At 42.0% G+C, this 19,170-nt stretch overlaps 1 protein-coding gene across 1 annotated transcript in view; it reads left to right on the top strand.

Moving 5' to 3' along the window:
* Nucleotides 1-16,789, top strand: part of LOC137508524 (A disintegrin and metalloproteinase with thrombospondin motifs 10-like) — a 157,238-nt gene extending 140,449 nt beyond the window's left edge. Inside the window, exons 10-12 of the mRNA XM_068233763.1 lie at nt 1,765-1,870; nt 13,101-13,247; nt 16,618-16,789. Of these exons, the coding sequence (XP_068089864.1) occupies nt 1,765-1,870; nt 13,101-13,247; nt 16,618-16,789 (425 nt within the window). The remainder of the gene's footprint in view (nt 1-1,764; nt 1,871-13,100; nt 13,248-16,617) is intronic.
* Nucleotides 16,790-19,170: the final 2,381 nt, after the last annotated feature.

Raw genomic sequence — 19,170 nt, 5'->3', positions numbered from 1 at the left:
GGAGTCCCCTTTAAAAAGGGGTCCCCCAGATGCCCACCCCCCCCTCCCAGGAGAAATGAGTATAGAGGTACTTGTACCCCTTACCCATTTCCTTTAAGAGTTAAAGTAAATAAACACACAGACACTTAGAAAAAGTATTTTAAAAACATAACCACGAAAAAAGTCCTTTAATATTCTTAATTAACCATTAATACTTACCTGTCCCTTTAAATAAATGATCCCTCGCAATATCCTCGGAATCCTCGCGATGAGTGACGTCGGGTGCGGCGTAGTTACAATGTAACAAAGTTGTTACATTGTAATAACTTTGTTACATTGTAACTGATAGAACATTTCCGAGGATATTGCGAGGGATCATTTATTTAAAGGGACAGGTAAGTATTAATGGTTAATTAAGAATATTAAAGGACTTTTTTCGTGGTTATGTTTTTTGTTCAATTAAAATACTTTTTCTAAGTGTTTGTGTGTTTATTTACTTTTAACTCTTAAAGGAAATGGGTAAGGGGTACAAGTACCTCTATACTCATTTCTCCTGGGAGGGGGGGTGGGCATCTGGGGGACCCCTTTTTAAAGGGGACTCCCAGATTCCACCATGAACCTCCCCCCCAGGAAATCGCGGCCTCCACCTCCACCGCCCATCGGAGGTGGAGAAGAGCCCCTTGTCCTTGGATTGGACAAGGGCTCAGAGGGGGAGGGGAAAGCTTGGCTGCCCCTCCCCTTCCGAGACCCCCTAATCCATGGACCATGCGGGCTGGTATAGTCAGGGTGCGGAGCCCCACGCGGCCGGTGCTCCGCATTCTGGCTATCCCAGCCTGCATGGGGGACAAGGGGTTAAAGAGGTCTGGGAGGGGGGACCCCACGTCGTTTTTTTTTATATTTCCCACACTCAGAACGAAGTAAGTAAAACTCTTCCCACTTGGGGGAATCTATGAAAATAATACACTATTGTTACCTGTGCAAAAAAAAACTGACATTTTCTGCATTTAAAAGACATTTTCGCCCTTGAAACTTAAAAATCGATTTTCTCAAAAACTATAAGGTCTTTTTGAAAAAAAAATTTTTCCTCTTATTCCCACTGATCCCCTTAATATACCCTGGGAATTTGGTGTTCCTAAACTTTAAGCAGGCTTTGCTATTAACCGTTAAAGTCGGCGGGTTTTTAAATGTTTACATTTTTCCTTTGAAACTTTAACATCGATTTTCTCAAAAACTATAAGGTCTTTTTGAAAAAAAAAATTTTCCTCTTATTCCTCCTGATCTCCTTAATATATTCTCCAAATTTGAGGCTCTTAGCATTTAAGGGGGCTTTGCTATTAACCCTTAAAGTCGGCGGCTTTTTTATATTATACGGAGCGTTACGGTAGCGTTTAATGCGAAATTACGGCATGAACGAAACGCGAAATTACGCGTTGAAAATTACGCTTACGGTATTTTCAATTACGATTTTAATGGCAATTACGCTACCGTAATTTCGCATCGTAATCGCAAATTTCGGCTCAACTCTAGTAGTAACAGCTTTCTGGTTTCATCAACCTTCATTGCTGCAGAACAGCTGTAAGTTGTTAACCCATTTCTTGTTCCCTGTAAAGGCCATTTTGTATAATTCTTCAACGTACACTATTTTCCAGGTTTGGGTAACTTTACCTTTTTCTTGCATTTCAATAAAAATTAAAAAATGGGGTGTTCTTTATACACACACACTGCTAACTGACATTTCCAGCTCACATGAAGATTTTAACTTGTATTTTCTCCATTTTTGCTTAGGTTTGGCACCAGTAGGTGGTATGTGTGAAAGAGAAAGAAGTTGCAGTATAAATGAAGATATTGGTCTAGCAACAGCCTTCACCATTGCACACGAGGTGGGACACACGTGAGTGAATTCCATGTACACTTTTCTGTCAATCTAGCTCAGTGCAAAATGCCAGCTTTAAAACTATGTATGCTGCCCAGTAAACTTTAGAAATCTAATTAATAATTCTTAAACACTTAAGGACCGGGCTGTGTTTTAGAGATCTGTGCTGCGTGGGCTCTGCACTAGGGGGATGACCTGCTGGGGGGGTCTGATCGCCGCCGCTCTGTGTGGCCGAGCGGGGGGGGGGGGGCTCCTCAAAGCCCCCCTCTGCAGCGTTTTCCGTCCTCCCTACCTCTTCCTGCCTCTCGCTATTGCTGTGATGTGCGCAGGACGGTAGGATAGGCTTCAGCCTATCAAATGACGGCGATCCCCGGCCAATCAGAGGCCGGGGATCGCCGATCTACCCTACGGCGCTGCTGCGCAGCAGAGCCGTATGATGTAAACAGCGGGGATTTCTTCCCCGCGTGTTTACATTTTGCCGGCGAGCCGCGATCGGCAGCTCTCCGGCTGTTCACAGAGAAACACCCTCCGTGAACTGACATGGAAAGGCCGTTTCCATGGTAACCCACTTAAGACCTGCTGACGCCTATGGGCGTTAGCTGGTCGTTACGTGGTTAATGTTATTTTTGTACAGGTAATTTTTAATCGCAAACATGCATGTTAAAACAAAAATAGAAAAAAATCTCCAAACTTTCCATTTATTTAGTACTAAACAATAGATTAATTTAAAGTAGTTTCAATCAGGAAAATATTAGACATAAAAAATGAACATGTGTTTTATATTTGGATCGCCACTTGGTGGTGTTACTGACAAGTGTCAAGCTTTATAAAAACAAAAAGAATGAAGTTTTGAATCAGAATGATACCATTTATTAGCATACTTAGAAGAAATTGAGTAAGTACAAACTGCTAGAAAAGCCAGCTCAATGGAACCTTGTTATCAGTCATGATGACTTTGCTCTTTCAATGTCAAATAATCCCTTACTGCAACAGTAAAGAAATTCATTTCTGGTATCAACAAGCTACTAAGGAGAGGGGTTCAAGTAGAGCATAAAAAACTAAAACATTTATTTCTCATACTTTTTATGTTTCCAATCTAATATATATTAGTGCTAAATACAATAAATAAAACATGTTAAAAAGTACTAGAGATGTTAATTACGTTTCACCTTTGGAATAGTTATATAGGGCGCAAAGACTAGCTGGCAGTTCAATAACTGATATCTTGTGACTGGCTAGTTATCAGTATAGTGAGACAATCATCTCCAGTCATAGCCAACAACAGTCCTGAAACATGGATTAGAACAGAGCAATTCTCAGTGCTTGTGTATTGCTACTCTACGTCCAATGCTTGTCCACTAGATACTTCTCATACTGGTACATTTTACTCATGCATTGAGTAATGGTTAAAAATAAAACTTAATCCAAAGGAGATTTCCTGTTTCAACATTCTATTGAGAAAGGGGGGGGGGTGGAGTAGTACACTGCGGACAACATAGACTTGATTGACAGCGCTACTTGCACAGGCGCACTACAGGAGGTCAGCCTTTGCACCATTGGGGACCCCGGGCCGGCGGCTACGAGCAGAGCTGTCAGCGTGGGACATGTCAGCTGCTAGGGGATGGAGAAAGCCCCAGGTAAGAAGAATAAAGGGGAGCTTTTCTTGATTGATGACTCCTTTAAAGATACAGACACAAGGCTATAACATCAATCACAGAATTTCTGTGAACTAACAGTGTTCTATGGTTTCTATACATGTCAGTCCACTACATGGATAAAAGTGTCTGACACATATTTCATGGTGCAGCCACTTCCTCAGAGGGTAACAAATTATAGGAAAATAAAATTATGAGAAAATAGCTTTTTATTTAATCCACTAAAAAGACATGACCACTCTGTATTCCAGCGACAGCTCTGCTGTTTTGGGTAAGCAGCTCTTTTTCAAACCATGCAGCAAACATCACACAAAATGAACACACCTCTTTAAATGGCAAGATGTCCCATCAGGGACCAATTAGCAAAGCGTCCGATCAGCCAATCAAAACACAGCCGATGCCCAGCGGACCCGAAGAGGAACTGCGTTCCCAGTCTGCATAACATGAACTCCCTTAGTTGATATCTGAGCCTCACACACCCTCAGGAGGGAATGTCCTCTTATTTGTACAATATTCAAATCTGAAAGGAGACTCCTGTCTCTAAGAAAAGCAATCCATAAACCTTTGTATTTTCTTACCCATAAACTACCACGGAGGAGCAATCGAGAGGCCCATCCTCACAAATCAATTTCCTGGTATGGGCGTCATCACTGATATCACTGCACTCACGTGACACCATACCCTGAGACGTCCCAAACAGGAGACTCCTTCCTGAGATGCATCTCCATAGCTATTCAGCTGTCAAAATCCTCAGTCCCAGCCTCACTGGCTGGCACAGCTTGGAGATGTGACGTCACTCTAAACACAACACTATATATGGCGGCAGCCCATAGTTGCCTAGCGATTGCAAAGATAGGTCACCAGTTCTTCTACAAATCCTAAACCAGGGGAGATTAAAGATTAGGGATGACCCCTGTGTTACCATGGCCAATCAGTCTCCTATCTATAAATAAAAGAAATACAAGATTAAAATACCAACCCACAAAATTTTAGAAAACGCAGCACACATCTAACTACATGGTAATAAATGGTAGTCCATTTTGAGACCACTTCTACCTTGTACACAATTAGCCTCCATAGAAGCAAGCGCGAAACGGCCATCAGGCTCCTGTGCCCAGCACCAATTGCCACTCTCCTCTCCACCAACGTAATGGTATGTGAAAATTTTGAATGACACAGCCATGGATGGATTTTTTATTCATGCCTGTATACACTTTTGAATAAAGCAAGTATCCAGCAGTGCCGACTTTTCCCTTTTTTACTCTGAATTTCACAGACCTATCTAATGCAGTCACAGCACGCTGGTCTACACTTTAGAGGTACCAAGGAATGCTACTTCCCCCTCCACCGCAGATACAGCTGTAGTGCCAATATTTATCTTATCCAACAATTTGCAAATCCACATCACTTCCTTAGTGAGGAGCACTTTGTGCTGGCCCCCCTTCTAATGTACAGGGGCCTGATCAATAACATTCACTCTAAGTTGTGAAACTGTATCCCTGAACTCCTTAAAATGTCACAACCTGATCGTCATTCCCCCCTTTTGGTCACAGACACATGTAGCCTATACCACATGGGAATGTAATCAAGTAGAGTACATAAGTAGACTTTCTATTAACATTTCTTCAAATGTAAAATTTGCAACCATTGTGAGGATAAGTAAAAGAATGCATTGAGTACAAAACATTGGTGGACCTCATCAAAGTTTTGATGGGGGTTCCTGTCACAAGGCCCCTGGTCAGGGGCGTAATTAGAAATCACTGGGCCCCCCTGCGAAAATTTGGATGGGCACTCCCCACCCCAGGTATAGGTGCCGAAGAAGGTGATTTCGGCTCATGGAGCTCACCGCCGCATGCCCCCAGTACAGATAACTAGGTATAGGTGCCCCTAGTATAGCCAGGTATAGGTGCCCACAGTATAGCAGGGTTTTTGTGCCCCCAGTATTGCCAGGTATAGGGGCTCACAGTATAGCCAAGGATATGTGCCCACAGTATAGCCAGGCATGGGTACCCACAGTATAGCCAGCCATGGGTGCCACCAGTATAGCCAGGTATAGGTGCCTTCAGTATAGCCAGGTATCAGTCCCCTCAGTATAGCTAGGTATTGTGCCCCCAGTATAGGTAGGTATTGGTGCCCTTAATGTTGCCGCCCCCAGTATAGCCAGGTATAGGTGCCCCCAGTATAGCCAGTTATACGTGCCCCCAGTATAGCTAGGTATAGGTGCACACAGTATAACCAGGCATGGGTACTTACAGTATAGCCAGGTATAGGTAGCAGGTTAGGTGCCCCAGGCCCAGGGTCGCAGCGTATGAGGAGAGAGCAATGGCCACACAGAGTGGAGGGGGGCGCTAAAGGAAGAACCTGAGGTGAGGAAGGTGGGGAGTGGGCCCCCAGCAGTTAAAATAAAAGGAAATAAAGGAAGATAATAAGTTTTGAAGGTGTCTGTTTCATTCTTTGAATTATAACCTGAAGAAATTAGTCCTGCAGAACCTGAAGAAATTAGCTCGTAGTCGAACTCTCAAATGTTTCTATGTAGATGGAAAATAAGCCAGCCCTTCAAGGCTCCCTTTTGAAACATATCCCTCTGGATAGAAGAGGTTGCAGCAGGAGTAGTGTTTTTACAACATTGATTTTTTTTTTGTTAACCAAGAAAAGGGTTTATTGATGCAAATGAAATGTTTTACAACATTGCTGATACTCACAAAAATCGTCATGCAGTACAAAAGGTATGAGGACTGGGGTATAGAGTAATACATGTTAGATAATAATGATACAACACATTAGACAAAGAGAAAAGGTCATTACAGACGTAGCACATTCGGTATTAACGTACACAAGTATATTTGAACCAGAAGTACGCACCAAACACTGTACATAGTTAAGTGGTAGTAGAGAGATCCGATTACTCAACATTTATCTCTCTATCCATCTATCCCATATCAAGTGAAACTTAGGTACAGTTTTTTTTGTGCACATGTATACATTTTTTGAAGGGGAACATACAGTCAACTCGTGCTTTCCAGCCTTGGAACGTGGGTGGCTCTGCAGAGAGCCATTTCAGCACAACCTCCTGTCTAGCGAGAATAAACTTTGTTTTGGTGTGTTTTTTCATTTCTTCTTCGGTTAACCTAAAAGACAGAAGGATGGGTTTAGAGTCACCGGGCAGCCCATGCTATTGCAACATTGATTTTAGAATATTTTAACAACTTAGGATTGATTATAGTGACATATCTGGTCTTGCAACCCAGGGTACTCAGTAAGTAAGTAATAAGTAATTTTCAGCCAGACAGTAGACCATAGATCAACACGATTGTTTTATGTATCCTTGGGATCTGTATTTTCTGTAATTCTTGAATACTGCTCCTGCTCATTTAGAGCTGGCCTATCATGATTGTGTGGATTGGCAAAACCATATAATGACATCACAAATTTCAGTGATACGTGCATATTATCAGCGACAGGCAGTGATCAATGATAGACTCAACCATTTTTAGTTACCCAATTGGAAGGCAAATTCCACATTAACAGGCGGATTACCTCCAGTAGCAGACAGATTTATCACAGTGATAGTTACCTTAGTGACAGATGTTCCCCATGATGACAGGAAGACATTTCAGTGTCAAAGAAATTTCCCCTACCAACCAATGTCAGGCGTCATCATGCATATATATACAGTAGAGAAATGGATTCATCCGGCAATACATCTGAGGTTAAGCAGAAATCCTTCTTTATTGTATCTAGATTGCTGATCATGCAAACAGGCTCATACACATTGCAAATGGATGTATAGAAAACGTACCCTTGAGATGCTTGCTGTGGGGCAGTGTGGGAGCAGCGGTCCGCCTGACAGCTGTTTCGCTCAAGTGAGCTTCTTCTGAGGCTCCGTGTGCGGCGAGCAGCCGGTGGTTGTGCTCTTAAATAGTATCGGGCTTCCGCTCCGACTTCCGCGTACGTCACGCCGCTAAAAACGTCACTTCCTGTCCTATATTGCGTCCTGTGCGCATGCGTCCATATATCCGCATGACGCATGGGGAGGAAGAGTTTTCCTGAAGGAGAAATTGGGGATTTTAAGCCCCCTTAAATGCTATTTAGTATTCTGCGGGTCTTTCTAGCCCTTTTTGTACACTATTCTTGTATCTTACAAACATTCAGTTTAGCACCTCCAAAAAGTGGAACCGCTTTAGTCCCACAATACCCCACACTTGAATCTAAATCTATATCCCCCTTTTTTAAAAAAACATGAAATCAAAATAATTTCTGAAGAAGAGAGGCCATACATTACACAAGACATATCTACTTATAGGTTTTAAGAGATCTACGGGTCTAGAAAACAGGCCATTTCGCTAGCATCATTAAGGCCTAGAGCTCCTGTGGCGTTGGTATTAATTATCCATCTACTTTCTCTTCTCAATAGTCTTTGTTCTCTGTCCCCTCCTCTTGGAGGGATTTGGACCTGTTCTAGACCTGCATAGAGTAAACAAGTTGTGTCCCCTCCATGTTCTGTTCGGAAATGGTCGATCAATCGAGTACATCCTCTCCCAGTTTCTACTGATTTGATGTGTTCTCGTACTCGTTCCCTCATTTCTCGCGTCGTCATTCCGATATAAAACCGTTGGCAAGGACACCATACTATATAGACAACATATCTAGTTCTACATGTGATGAAATCCTTCGTTTTGTTCTCTACCGGTCCCACTTTCAAATACTTTCCTACCTTCATATGTGGGCATTGGGGGCAGTGGCCACACCTATAATTTCCTTTCAAATGACTCTGATCTAACCACGTAGATTTTGTACAAAGATGGGCAACTAAATTAATCAGAGGTATGGAAAGTCTCAAATACCAAGAAAAATTAAACAAACTGGGTTTATTTAGCTTGGAAAAATAGATGACGGAAAATAGAAAAATAGATGCCAAACGCTTTTTTGCCCAGTTGCAGAAAAGCGTTCAGCATTAGCTAAAGACACTGCTGCCGAAGGCCCGTGTGACCCGACCTTAACCTATGAAGCTACCTATTACTGTATGCATGTACAGGTAAACAGAGGCGCCAGATGGTTAAAAATAGCTAAAATTGTTAAAAAGGAGGAGGTAGTGGTGGACTTACCCCCTCGAACCAAACACGAGATGGAGTTGATTAATATTCAACAAAAAATAGGCGCCAAGCTGTGTATCAGATTGCATGAATTTTATGCTCCTTCTATAGCCTGATGAAGCGGGACATGCGGCGAAAGGCGTTGCAACTGTTTGGAGTATGTAAATAAAGTATTTTTTGTCATCAGCAACATCTCGTGTCTGCTTCGAGGGGGTAAGTCCACAACTTCTGGCGCCTCTGTTTACTTGTACATTATTTGAGTCCACCCTTGGTGGAGGGGATTTGGCCCCTTTCTTCAGATCTACAGAGAGTGACTTCTTATTCCTGAGTGGGGACGGGTTTAATCTCCCCGCTTGCCTACATAGTGGTTGCCTGGATGGTAACCCTGGTTTGTGAGTATTACTTTATACTTACCTAATCATACCCACATTTTCAGTACATACTACACTATACGGGGCTCATGGTGTCGCCCTTTATATCCTCTCTACTATGCAGGCCCTATACATTACTGAACTAATGCAGATATATATCCCCCAAAATAAAATCTCTGCTCTGAAAGAAAACTCTTCTTAGCAATGTAGCATTAGCATAAGATGCATCAGTCCATTCATAACAGATCCAAAAAATAAAATCATATCGAAAGGATATAAAAAACCGATAAGCAGTAATTTGCTACTACATAAGGAGAGTTACCATCCGGAACATACCTTTAAAGCACTTCCCTATGGGCAATTCTTACGACTAAAATGTAATAATACTCGAGAAGAAGATTACCTTGAACAAGCGATGGAATTGAAACGCAATCTGGAAAAAAGAGGTTATAAATCAGAAGATCTGGACCGTGCATTAAAACGTGCCAATGAGGTTGAAAGAAGCTCCCTAATTAAAAGAAGTAGTAGTAAAAAGAGAGGTAACCAACAATGGAATAACACAAATAGCGAAAGACTAACCTTTTCCTTTCAATGTACCCCAATGCATAAAGAGATATGGCAGAGTATTATGAAACATTGGAAAATGATTGAAAGGGACCCCATATTGAAGGAGATCTATAAGAAACCCCCGATGATAACCTTTAAAAGGGCACCAACTTTAGGAAATAAACTCACAACCAGTGAATTTAGAACCCCTACAAAATCCACGTGGTTAGATCAGAGTCATTTGAAAGGAAATTATAGGTGTGGCCACTGCCCCCAATGCCCACATATGAAGGTAGGAAAGTATTTGAAAGTGGGACCGGTAGAGAACAAAACGAAGGATTTCATCACATGTAGAACTAGATATGTTGTCTATATAGTATGGTGTCCTTGCCAACGGTTTTATATCGGAATGACGACGCGAGAAATGAGGAAACGAGTACGAGAACACATCAAATCAGTAGAAACTGGAAGAGGATGTACTAGATTGATCGAACATTTCCGAACAGAACATGGAGGGGACACAACTTGTTTACTCTATGCAGGTCTAGAACAGGTCCAAATCCAAGAGGAGGGGACAGAGAACAAAGACTATTGAGAAGAGAAAATAGATGGATAATTAATACCAACGCCACAGGAGCTCTAGGCCTTAATGATGCTATCGAAATGGCCTGTTTTCTAGACCCGTAGATCTCTTAAAACCTATAAGTAGATATGTCTTGTGTAATGTATGGCCTCTCTTCTTCAGAAATTATTTTGATTTCATGTTTTTAAAAAAAAGGGGGATATAGATTTAGATTCAAGTGTGGGGTATTGTGGGACTAAAGCGGTTCCACTTTTTGGAGGTGCTAAACTGAATGTTTGTAAGATACAAGAATAGTGTACAAAAAGGGCTAGAAAGACCCGCAGAATACTAAATAGCATTTAAGGGGGCTTAAAATCCCCAATTTCTCCTTCAGGAAAACTCTTCCTCCCCTAATGTATCTGGATCTATATATATCTACTACATTTCCCCCTTCTTTTTAGCTTTAACTTCTTTGTACAAAATAAGTATTTTTTATCTTTTACAGAATAAAGATGTGGTTTTTAATTGAGAAATTTTTGATCTTATTAGCAGATGTCTTTAGCTGAGTTTAGCACCACCTAGTGGTTTTCTGAAGTTTCCACTAATTAGTTGGAACCAGAAAACCACTGTGGGACGCATAACCACTTCCTCTTCCTACTCGGACGGAGTTACGCGTCACATGCGGATTAAAGTACGCACGCGCACAGGTATTTTGTATGCGTCATGCGGATATATGGACGCATGCGCACAGGACGCAATATAGGACAGGAAGTGACGTTTTTAGCGGCGTGACGTACGCGGAAGTCGGAGCGGAAGCCCGATACTATTTAAGAGCACAACCACCGGCTGCTCGCCGCAAACGGAGCCTCAGAAGAAGCTCACTTGAGCGAAACAGCTGTCAGGCGGACCGCTGCTCCCACACTGCCCCACAGCAAGCATCTCAAGGGTACGTTTTCTATACATCCATTTGCAATGTGTATGAGCCTGTTTGCATGATCAGCAATCTAGATACAATAAAGAAGGATTTCTGCTTAACCTCAGATGTAGTGCCGGATGAATCAATTTCTCTACTGTATATATACGTTTGATGTTATCTTCAGCATCCAGAGCACGCAAGGGGTTAGTACCCTGAATATCCGGATCTATTTTAGGCCTCTTGCACACCGCAAGCGATTCAGATTCAGATTCCGCTTTTTAATCAGTTTTTACATCCGATTCAGATTCCGATTTGCAGTTTGCTCCCTGCACACTGCAAATCGGAATCTGAATCGGATGTAAAAACTGATTAAAAAGCGGAATCTGAATCGGAATCACTTGCAGTCTGCAGGAGGCCTTAAACCTCCAGAGAATCAATCCTCCCCATTTAAACCTCGTGACCGCAGTGCCAGTCTCTTTCTTCTTTTTACTTGAAGTCATCATGCATATACTCCCTGTGTCTAGAAGGTACCCCTCAGTGTCATCATGAATTTTCTCTCCCCCAGTTGTCTATTGTCAGGCAGATTTTTCCCCCAGTGCCACTTTGGGATGGGGACTGGCTAGGAAGTGTGTAAGGCCTGACAGATCACCACTAACACAGACCAGCCCCAATCTCCACCACCGTCTTCACCTTATGTGGCGCGTCCCCGCTTGAACGGGAGATGAGAGACAACACCTACCCGACTACAGTTACACCCAGTCCTTTAAGGGTGCAAGGTATTGGAGCTGAACAAGTCGTAAGCAATGAACCACCAGAACCCACAGTAAGCAGATCTCGAGTCCAAAAACAGTCCAGTGTTATACACAATAGATCAGATAATTGATGTACACAAGGGCAAGGCAAAATCAGGTCAGTAGCAGGCAAAAGTTGGTCCAGGTAGCAATCAAGAGTAATCCGGGAGACACGCAGAGGTCAGTACAGGCATCAGGCAAGAATGGTCAAAAGGCAAGCAAATGTCAAATTCAGGTAATCACAGAAACAGATATAACAGAACACCCAGCAGCTATCAAGCTAATGCTATAATGGGCAATGAGTACAGCTCACAGGCAGACTTTTAAACTAAGCACTCACCAATCAGTGGCCGGCTACACATTCCAACAACCAATCACAGCGCAGCAATCCCTGCCTGAGTGTCGGTTGATTAAGTATGTCAGCTGACACGAAATTCTACGCTTTCTAAGCATATAGGAAGGTAGCCTTAGCTGATGCGCCCACCCCTTTCCCTTTCCGAGGTTGCATCCGCGCATCCCTGTTGCTAGGGACGCATGAGTTACTATGCACGCAAGAAGAGGATGCATTCCCGGGAAGTTCCAGGACGCGGCGGACTCCTGGTAGAGATGGTCACATCGCTGGATCCAGGAGGTAAGACTGTGACAAAGTGGTTATTACTTAACCAACATTCCTTCATTGCTTTGTATGAGGTCAACTGTAACCCCTTCATTCTCCAGTCACCCTACTTTGCTGTGTTTTGCCTTCCCAGCTCACATCAGCCAATATGACTATAGGCATTATTAGTGAATTGATAGTTATTGAGGTAGAACAGAATATGGCAGTCATGTTTTGAGAGCTACTGCTGTCTACCAGTAAGATACTGTATGAGGAGGAGAGGATGGAGGGTTGTATGGGAGCTTCATTTGAGACACAGGCATGGTGGGACACACTCATGGAAGCCATTTTGAATAAAACACCCATAGGGACTTTTTAATATAAATGATGAGGAGATACTGTTCTTTCCCTTGTTCCTATTAGCACAAATACAGGTTGTACATAGTTGCAATGAATTTCTGCTATGCCATCTGAGGCCATTTCAGTCCCAGAATTTCAATATCAATAGACAGAACAGACGTGTATAAAAATATTTTGTGTGTAAAAAATATTCTAAAATACATACCGTACATAGTAGGCAGCATATCATATGGCAGCCTGCCTTAGAAGAACTACTACTTTCCAGTTTTATGACAATATTTTTAATCTGCTAAAGATGTTTCTTTGACTAACTGTCTGGTAACATATAATTAACCAAATAATTTTTCTTCTGTCCTTAGCTTTGGCATGAATCATGATGGTATAGGAAATGGTTGTGGATCACGAGGTCAAGAGACAGCCAAGCTCATGGCAGCTCACATTACCATGAAGACAAATCCATTTGTGTGGTCCACTTGTAGTAGAGATTATATCACCAGCTTCCTGGAGTAAGTCATGAAACATTCTACACTTTAAATCAAACATCAGTCTTGAATTTACTTTTTGACTGCTGTGTCCTACATGCAGATCTTTGCAAACATGGATTTCAGATTTTCGACACAAAGAAAATATTTAAAAAAAATATATTAGAATTTATAAAATTTATAAAATTAGTAAGCTTAAGAGTAGAAAAAAATTAAAATTTATTTTTTGGATCTGTTATGAATGGACTGATGCATCTTATGCTAATGCTACATTGCTAAGAAGAGTTTTTCTTTCAGAGCAGAGACTTCATTTTGGGGGATAAATATCTGCATTAGTTCAGTAATGTATAGGGCCTGCATAGTTGAGAGGCTATAAAGGGAGACACCATGAGCCCCGTATAGTGTAGAATGTACTGAAAATGTGGGTATGATTAGGTAAGTATAAAGTAATACTCACAAACCAGGGTTACCATCCAGGCAACCACTATGTAGGCAAGTGGGGAGATTAGACCCGTCCCCACTCAGGAATAAGAAGTCACTCTCTGTAGATCTGAAGAAAGGGGCCAAATCCCCTCCACCAAGTGTGGACTCAAATAATGTAAAGTAAACAGAGGCGCCAGAAGTTGTGGACTTACCCCCTCGAAGCAGACACGAGATGTTGCTGATGGCAAAAAATACTTTATTTACATACTCCAAACAGTTGCAACGCCTTTCGCCGCATGTCCCGCTTCATCAGGCTATAGAAGGAGCATAAAATTCATGCAATCTGATACACAGCTTGGCGCCTATTTTTTGTTGAATATTAATCAACTCCATCTCGTGTTTGGTTCGAGGGGGTAAGTCCACCACTACCTCCTCCTTTTTAACAATTTTAGCTATTTTTAACCATCTGGCGCCTCTGTTTACCTGTACATGCATACAGTAATAGGTAGCTTCATAGGTTAAGGTCGGGTCACACGGGCCTTCGGCAGCAGTGTGTTTAGCTAATGCTGAACGCTTTTCTGCAACTAGGCAAAAAAGCGTATGGCATCTATTTTTCTATTTTCCGTCATCTATTTTTCCAAGCTAAATAAACCCAGTTTGTCCAATTTTTCTTGGTATTTGAGACTTTCCATACCTCTGATTAATTTAGTTGCCCATCTTTGTACCTGTTCTAGAATGTCAATGTCCTTCAGGCAAATCCACTGTGTGCACAGGAAATGTTTAAGATTGGTAGGGGTGCTCATACATCATACAATCTTAATTGTATGTACAATCGGTAAAATAAAATTATAAATTTTGCATTGGGAATCAAGACAATTTTGCTGCCACCATTCCCCGGATTGAAATGAGGCGAAGAGACTTCTGAGCTAGCTATTCCTAAAAGGAAAAAACATTATTTGCAAATTGCAACCTAATTAGCCAAATCAATTTATAAAAAGACAATTTGGTAGTGTGTCTCTACTTGAGGACAAAGTTCTAGCATAGATAAGAATAATCAGGTAACAAGGGCAATGCTGAAATCATTAAATTGTTACTTTGATTATAAAAAAAAAAAATACTTTAAATATACATTGGAGCTGACAAATAAATATATCTGGCAGTGAAACAGATTGGTTGGATATTTATAAATAAGAGATGAGAAATAAGGTAAAATGTCTAAAAGTTTAACATACCATATTGGAGTCCAGTAAGTGATAAAGTCCTTGTATTGAATAACCCTAAATGGCGATTTGTAGCCGGTGTCCTGTCGGCAGATGTCGGTAGATGGAATTGGTCAAAAGCACAAAGGACCCTGGGTTCTTGTTGTGTTAGAACCTTTAAGGTACTCATCCTGATGGGAGTGGCTGACAGGCGAGCTTATGCCCTCCTTGAAGGAGGAGACGCCCCAACCCTCTTACAGAAGAGAAGAAATATGGCGGATTTCCTGTTATAGCCGATTTATTTGTACACATAAATCCTACTAATGAATGGATGGAATATTTGCGCCAGCAAGGCACCACAAATCCGCACCTTTGCGTCATAAGTTGTAAACTTAGAAGTGTAACAGAAACCTTTATTGCGCAGTTGCGGTAGGTGCGATCTGCATGAAAAGCGCTCAAGATTTTATTTCCTGCATTATGGATCCCAGAAATGTATTTGCTTTATCTAGCACTGCTTGGCATTGTATACGGTTACTTAACTTGTTGTAAACCAGTAGTCCAAAGTCTTTTTCCAAGTCTGAAATACCCACTTCCCAACTGTGTGCCATTTATTTTATACAGTGCTTTACTATTGGCACATTACTTTACATGTATCTCCATGGCTGTTACAGGGCTCTAGTGATCTTTAAAGTAAACCTGTGATGTTAGAAATCGGCCGTTCCACTGCTGAACCCCCTAAAGCACAGCCGCACTGTGCCTGTGCAGTAGACACAATTGGGCTTTGATGGGGAAAGCTGGGTCTTCAGAAGAAAAGTCAAGTCTGTTCTACTGTGCAGGCTGAGACGGCTTGTGCATGTGCAGTACCACAGACTCGATCGATTCTTACCGCCAAAACCTTATCGGGTCTCTGCTACAGCAAATGCGCAAGCTGTTGACAAGCCCTTGTAAGTTTCAGACCTGAAGTAAATTTTCTCTCTTTAGGTTTGCTTTGAGAACTGTAGTGTGTCAGGGCCATTGTGTCTGTACTTCTCATTCTCAGCGTGACACAGGTTTATATAAATGTTACCAGGGCAAAAGTTCAACTCCAGTGATCCAATGGAAGCTTTCCCTCCTTTGCATGATGCCATAGAAAGAAGGATAATCTTTGAGGATGTCCTTGGAGATCTACCAAGTTGCAATTTGCTGTTATCATTCCAGTGTCTAAATATGTTTGTAAACTATATTTGATGTTTTCAATTAGAAATGAGCCATTTGTAACCAGGAGTGTAGCAATAGGGTGTGCAGAGGTAGCAACCGTATCGGGGCCCTTGGGTGCAGAGGTAGCAACTGCATCGGGGCCCTTGGGCCAGAGGGGCCCCCAAAGGGCCGTCCCTCAACTACAGTATTAGCTCTCTATTGGTCCTGTGCTGGTAATAATCACTTCTATAGATACTTTGAGTAGTGGTAATCATTAACAAACTGTTCCCTATCCCCTTCTTGCACCTCTGACACTGTAGTTGCCATTGGCAGGTTTTGGTGCGCCGTATCAATAGTTATATGTAGAGTGCTTGGGGGGCCCCATTGTAAAACTTGCATTGGGGCCCACAGCTCCTTAGCTACGCCACTGTTTGTAACCATTAACAAGAAAACTGTTTTGCTAGAAGTTTGTCATGTTTAGGTTCATAATACAGAGCTGATTTTAGTGAAAATAGGGTCAGGGAACTGCCCTACAGAAATATGTTTTCTTTTCACACAGTATTGATGCAGTTCTCCTGTTTCCTTTCCCCCCACAGTTCAGGACTGGGCCTCTGCTTGAATAATGCTCCCCCACGTCAGGATTTTATTTATCCCACACAAGCTCCAGGACAAGCATATGATGCAGATGATCAGTGCCGTTTCCAACATGGAATTAAATCTCGCCAGTGTAAATACGGGGTAGAGTCCCTTCCTATTTTGTCTCGCTAATTCTTGGAAAATGTGAACTCTGTTGACAATGAACGAGTTTAGAGAGTTCAGTTTCAGAAATGTAAAAAAGTGAATTTTTAATGTATGGAATGTGACCACAGTACAGGCATTCTTCTACATTTTAAAGATTGTTTGTAATGAGAAAAACACAGAGACAGGCATTGCAGACTTCTGAAAATTCTAGTTGCCTGACTGTAATGTTGATCCTGTGGTTACAACCCTTTCAAATCCACTCACCTGGAAAAGTTACAGATTAAGTGTTGAGACTTTCCTCATTTGTTCTTAGTGAGTAACTCAGAATGTATTATGTCAAGAGGTTTAACGCTCTAGTGAGTAAACTAGCATTATTTTGAAAAAGATTCCAATAGCATCATTAAAGCAAACCTAAACTAACTTTCCTTCGCTTAATCTCTCCCATGTCATATCCTACACAGTTGAATAACGTTTTACTAATGTCAGCCTAGTGTCATCTCATCTTGCTGGTCAAAGCTGCAGAATGTGCTGTCCAAAAATGTTATAAATAAAATGTCCTGCATATCTCATGATTTTAACTAACATTTGACACTTCCTTCAGATCTCTCACTCTCAGGGGAACTCAGAGAAAAACTCCTGATTTAAAAAAGAGAAAGCATTGTGTGAGGGTGCCCGTATGGTATCCATGATAATACAGTACATCAGAAATTCACAATGTGATAATATATATTTCCAGCCAAGGCTTTCCCATTCCTCCATTTTCTTCGAACAATTAAAATCCTTAGGAGGCAAATTGGGTGATGGAAAGCCTTAGCAGGAAAACAAAAGTTTTCCTTGTAAGGTAAACACACATCCAGAACCACTCCTAGGAGTTCTGGTTCACCATGAGCTTGCTGGGTAATCTGCAAAGGTGGCCATACATTTATAGATTTGCAGCAGATTCAACCATCAGATAGATTTCTGTCAGATGCCTGTCAAGTTGAATCTGACAGAAATCTATCTGATGCGTGCCACACACTAGGAACAGATTTCCTTCTGAAATCTATTGGAAATCTATTGAAAATCGATCTAAATGCATTATTGCACCATTAGATCCAATGCAACTCTATGGGGCATCGATCTGCTACCAGCAGCAGATTGACCTAGATTTTCCATACTGTCAGATAGATCAAATTGATCAAAATCAATCGAAATCGGCTGCAAATTGATCGATTTGCTGATTTGAAAGAATCGATTTCTGATCGATCAATTCTACAGAATCGATCGATCGATGGCTGAAATCGACCAGTGTATGGGCCCCTTAACTCTGGGTGCTTCAAATCCTACCCCATAGAGCCACATTAATTCATACTGTGCGCTGATGAGGATCAACCAATCTGAAACAGTCTGTAAGCATGTTGGATTATTATGGCTCTGTACAGTTAACAAGTTGACACATCATTGCATTCCAGCAGTTCTGGAGGTGTGTTTAGCTTATAGGGATAACAAAGGATGATTTACATATTCAGCAGTGATGCATCATGGGAAACATCATATGCTCACACCAATCTGAAAAATTGCAAATACCTTCTGTTTTAAGATGGCAAACTTTTGTTTTATACTATTTGAGCACGCTCTACGCCCTTAAAACCTTCACTTACTTTTTACTTTTTATTTTTTCAATTTTTTTATGTTTATCTAGATGCTACTGCGGTTACAGGTCAGGTGATAATGCATGGGCCCTCAGCCTGAAACTGATGCTCGCTATGTGTATATACAGATTACATCAAGGAGAAACTTTTATACATAGATATAAAACTAAAGGTCTGTTCAACCAGGAAGCACATGCCATCAGGATTTACTACAATATGAACAGAACTAACATCTAATATGAACAGAACTAACATCTAATATGAAGGCTTTCTTGGCAGCACATTTTTGCACCATCTTGCCCTGCTACTCTTGCATGTTTGGAGACTCTATCTATTGGGCCAGTTCCCTTCTTTCCTCTGTACTTGTCCCCATCAATTGTATCCTCTAGAGCGGGGGTGCCCAATAGATCGATCGCGATCTACCGGTAGATCGCGACCGCCTATTTGGTAGATCGCGGCCTCTTGGCCGCGTCCCATCACATTTTGCGGCTGGCAGCTGTCCCATCGAATTCTGCTGCCAGCCGCTGGCCAATAGGAAGCGGGGGAGGAGAGAGGAGGCGCGGCTGAAGAGGCCATGTCGCGACGTCATGGCTGGAGGCGGCACCCGGGCACGCACGCACGCCTGCCCGCCGGAGCGCTCCGAGTCCGAGAGGGGAGACCAGACATCGCCGCTGGAGGGAGATAAGTGTTTGAGCACCCATCCTACCTACGCGAATGGCACCCATCCTACCAATGCGAATGGCACCTATCCCCACCTGTGCTAATGGCACCTATCCC

The sequence above is a fragment of the Hyperolius riggenbachi genome, chromosome 1, assembly GCF_040937935.1.
Source record: "Hyperolius riggenbachi isolate aHypRig1 chromosome 1, aHypRig1.pri, whole genome shotgun sequence".
NCBI classification, from domain to species: Eukaryota; Metazoa; Chordata; class Amphibia; order Anura; family Hyperoliidae; genus Hyperolius; species Hyperolius riggenbachi.
The sequence above is the reverse complement of the archived record's forward strand: the minus strand, read 5'-3'. Positions and strand labels throughout refer to the sequence as shown.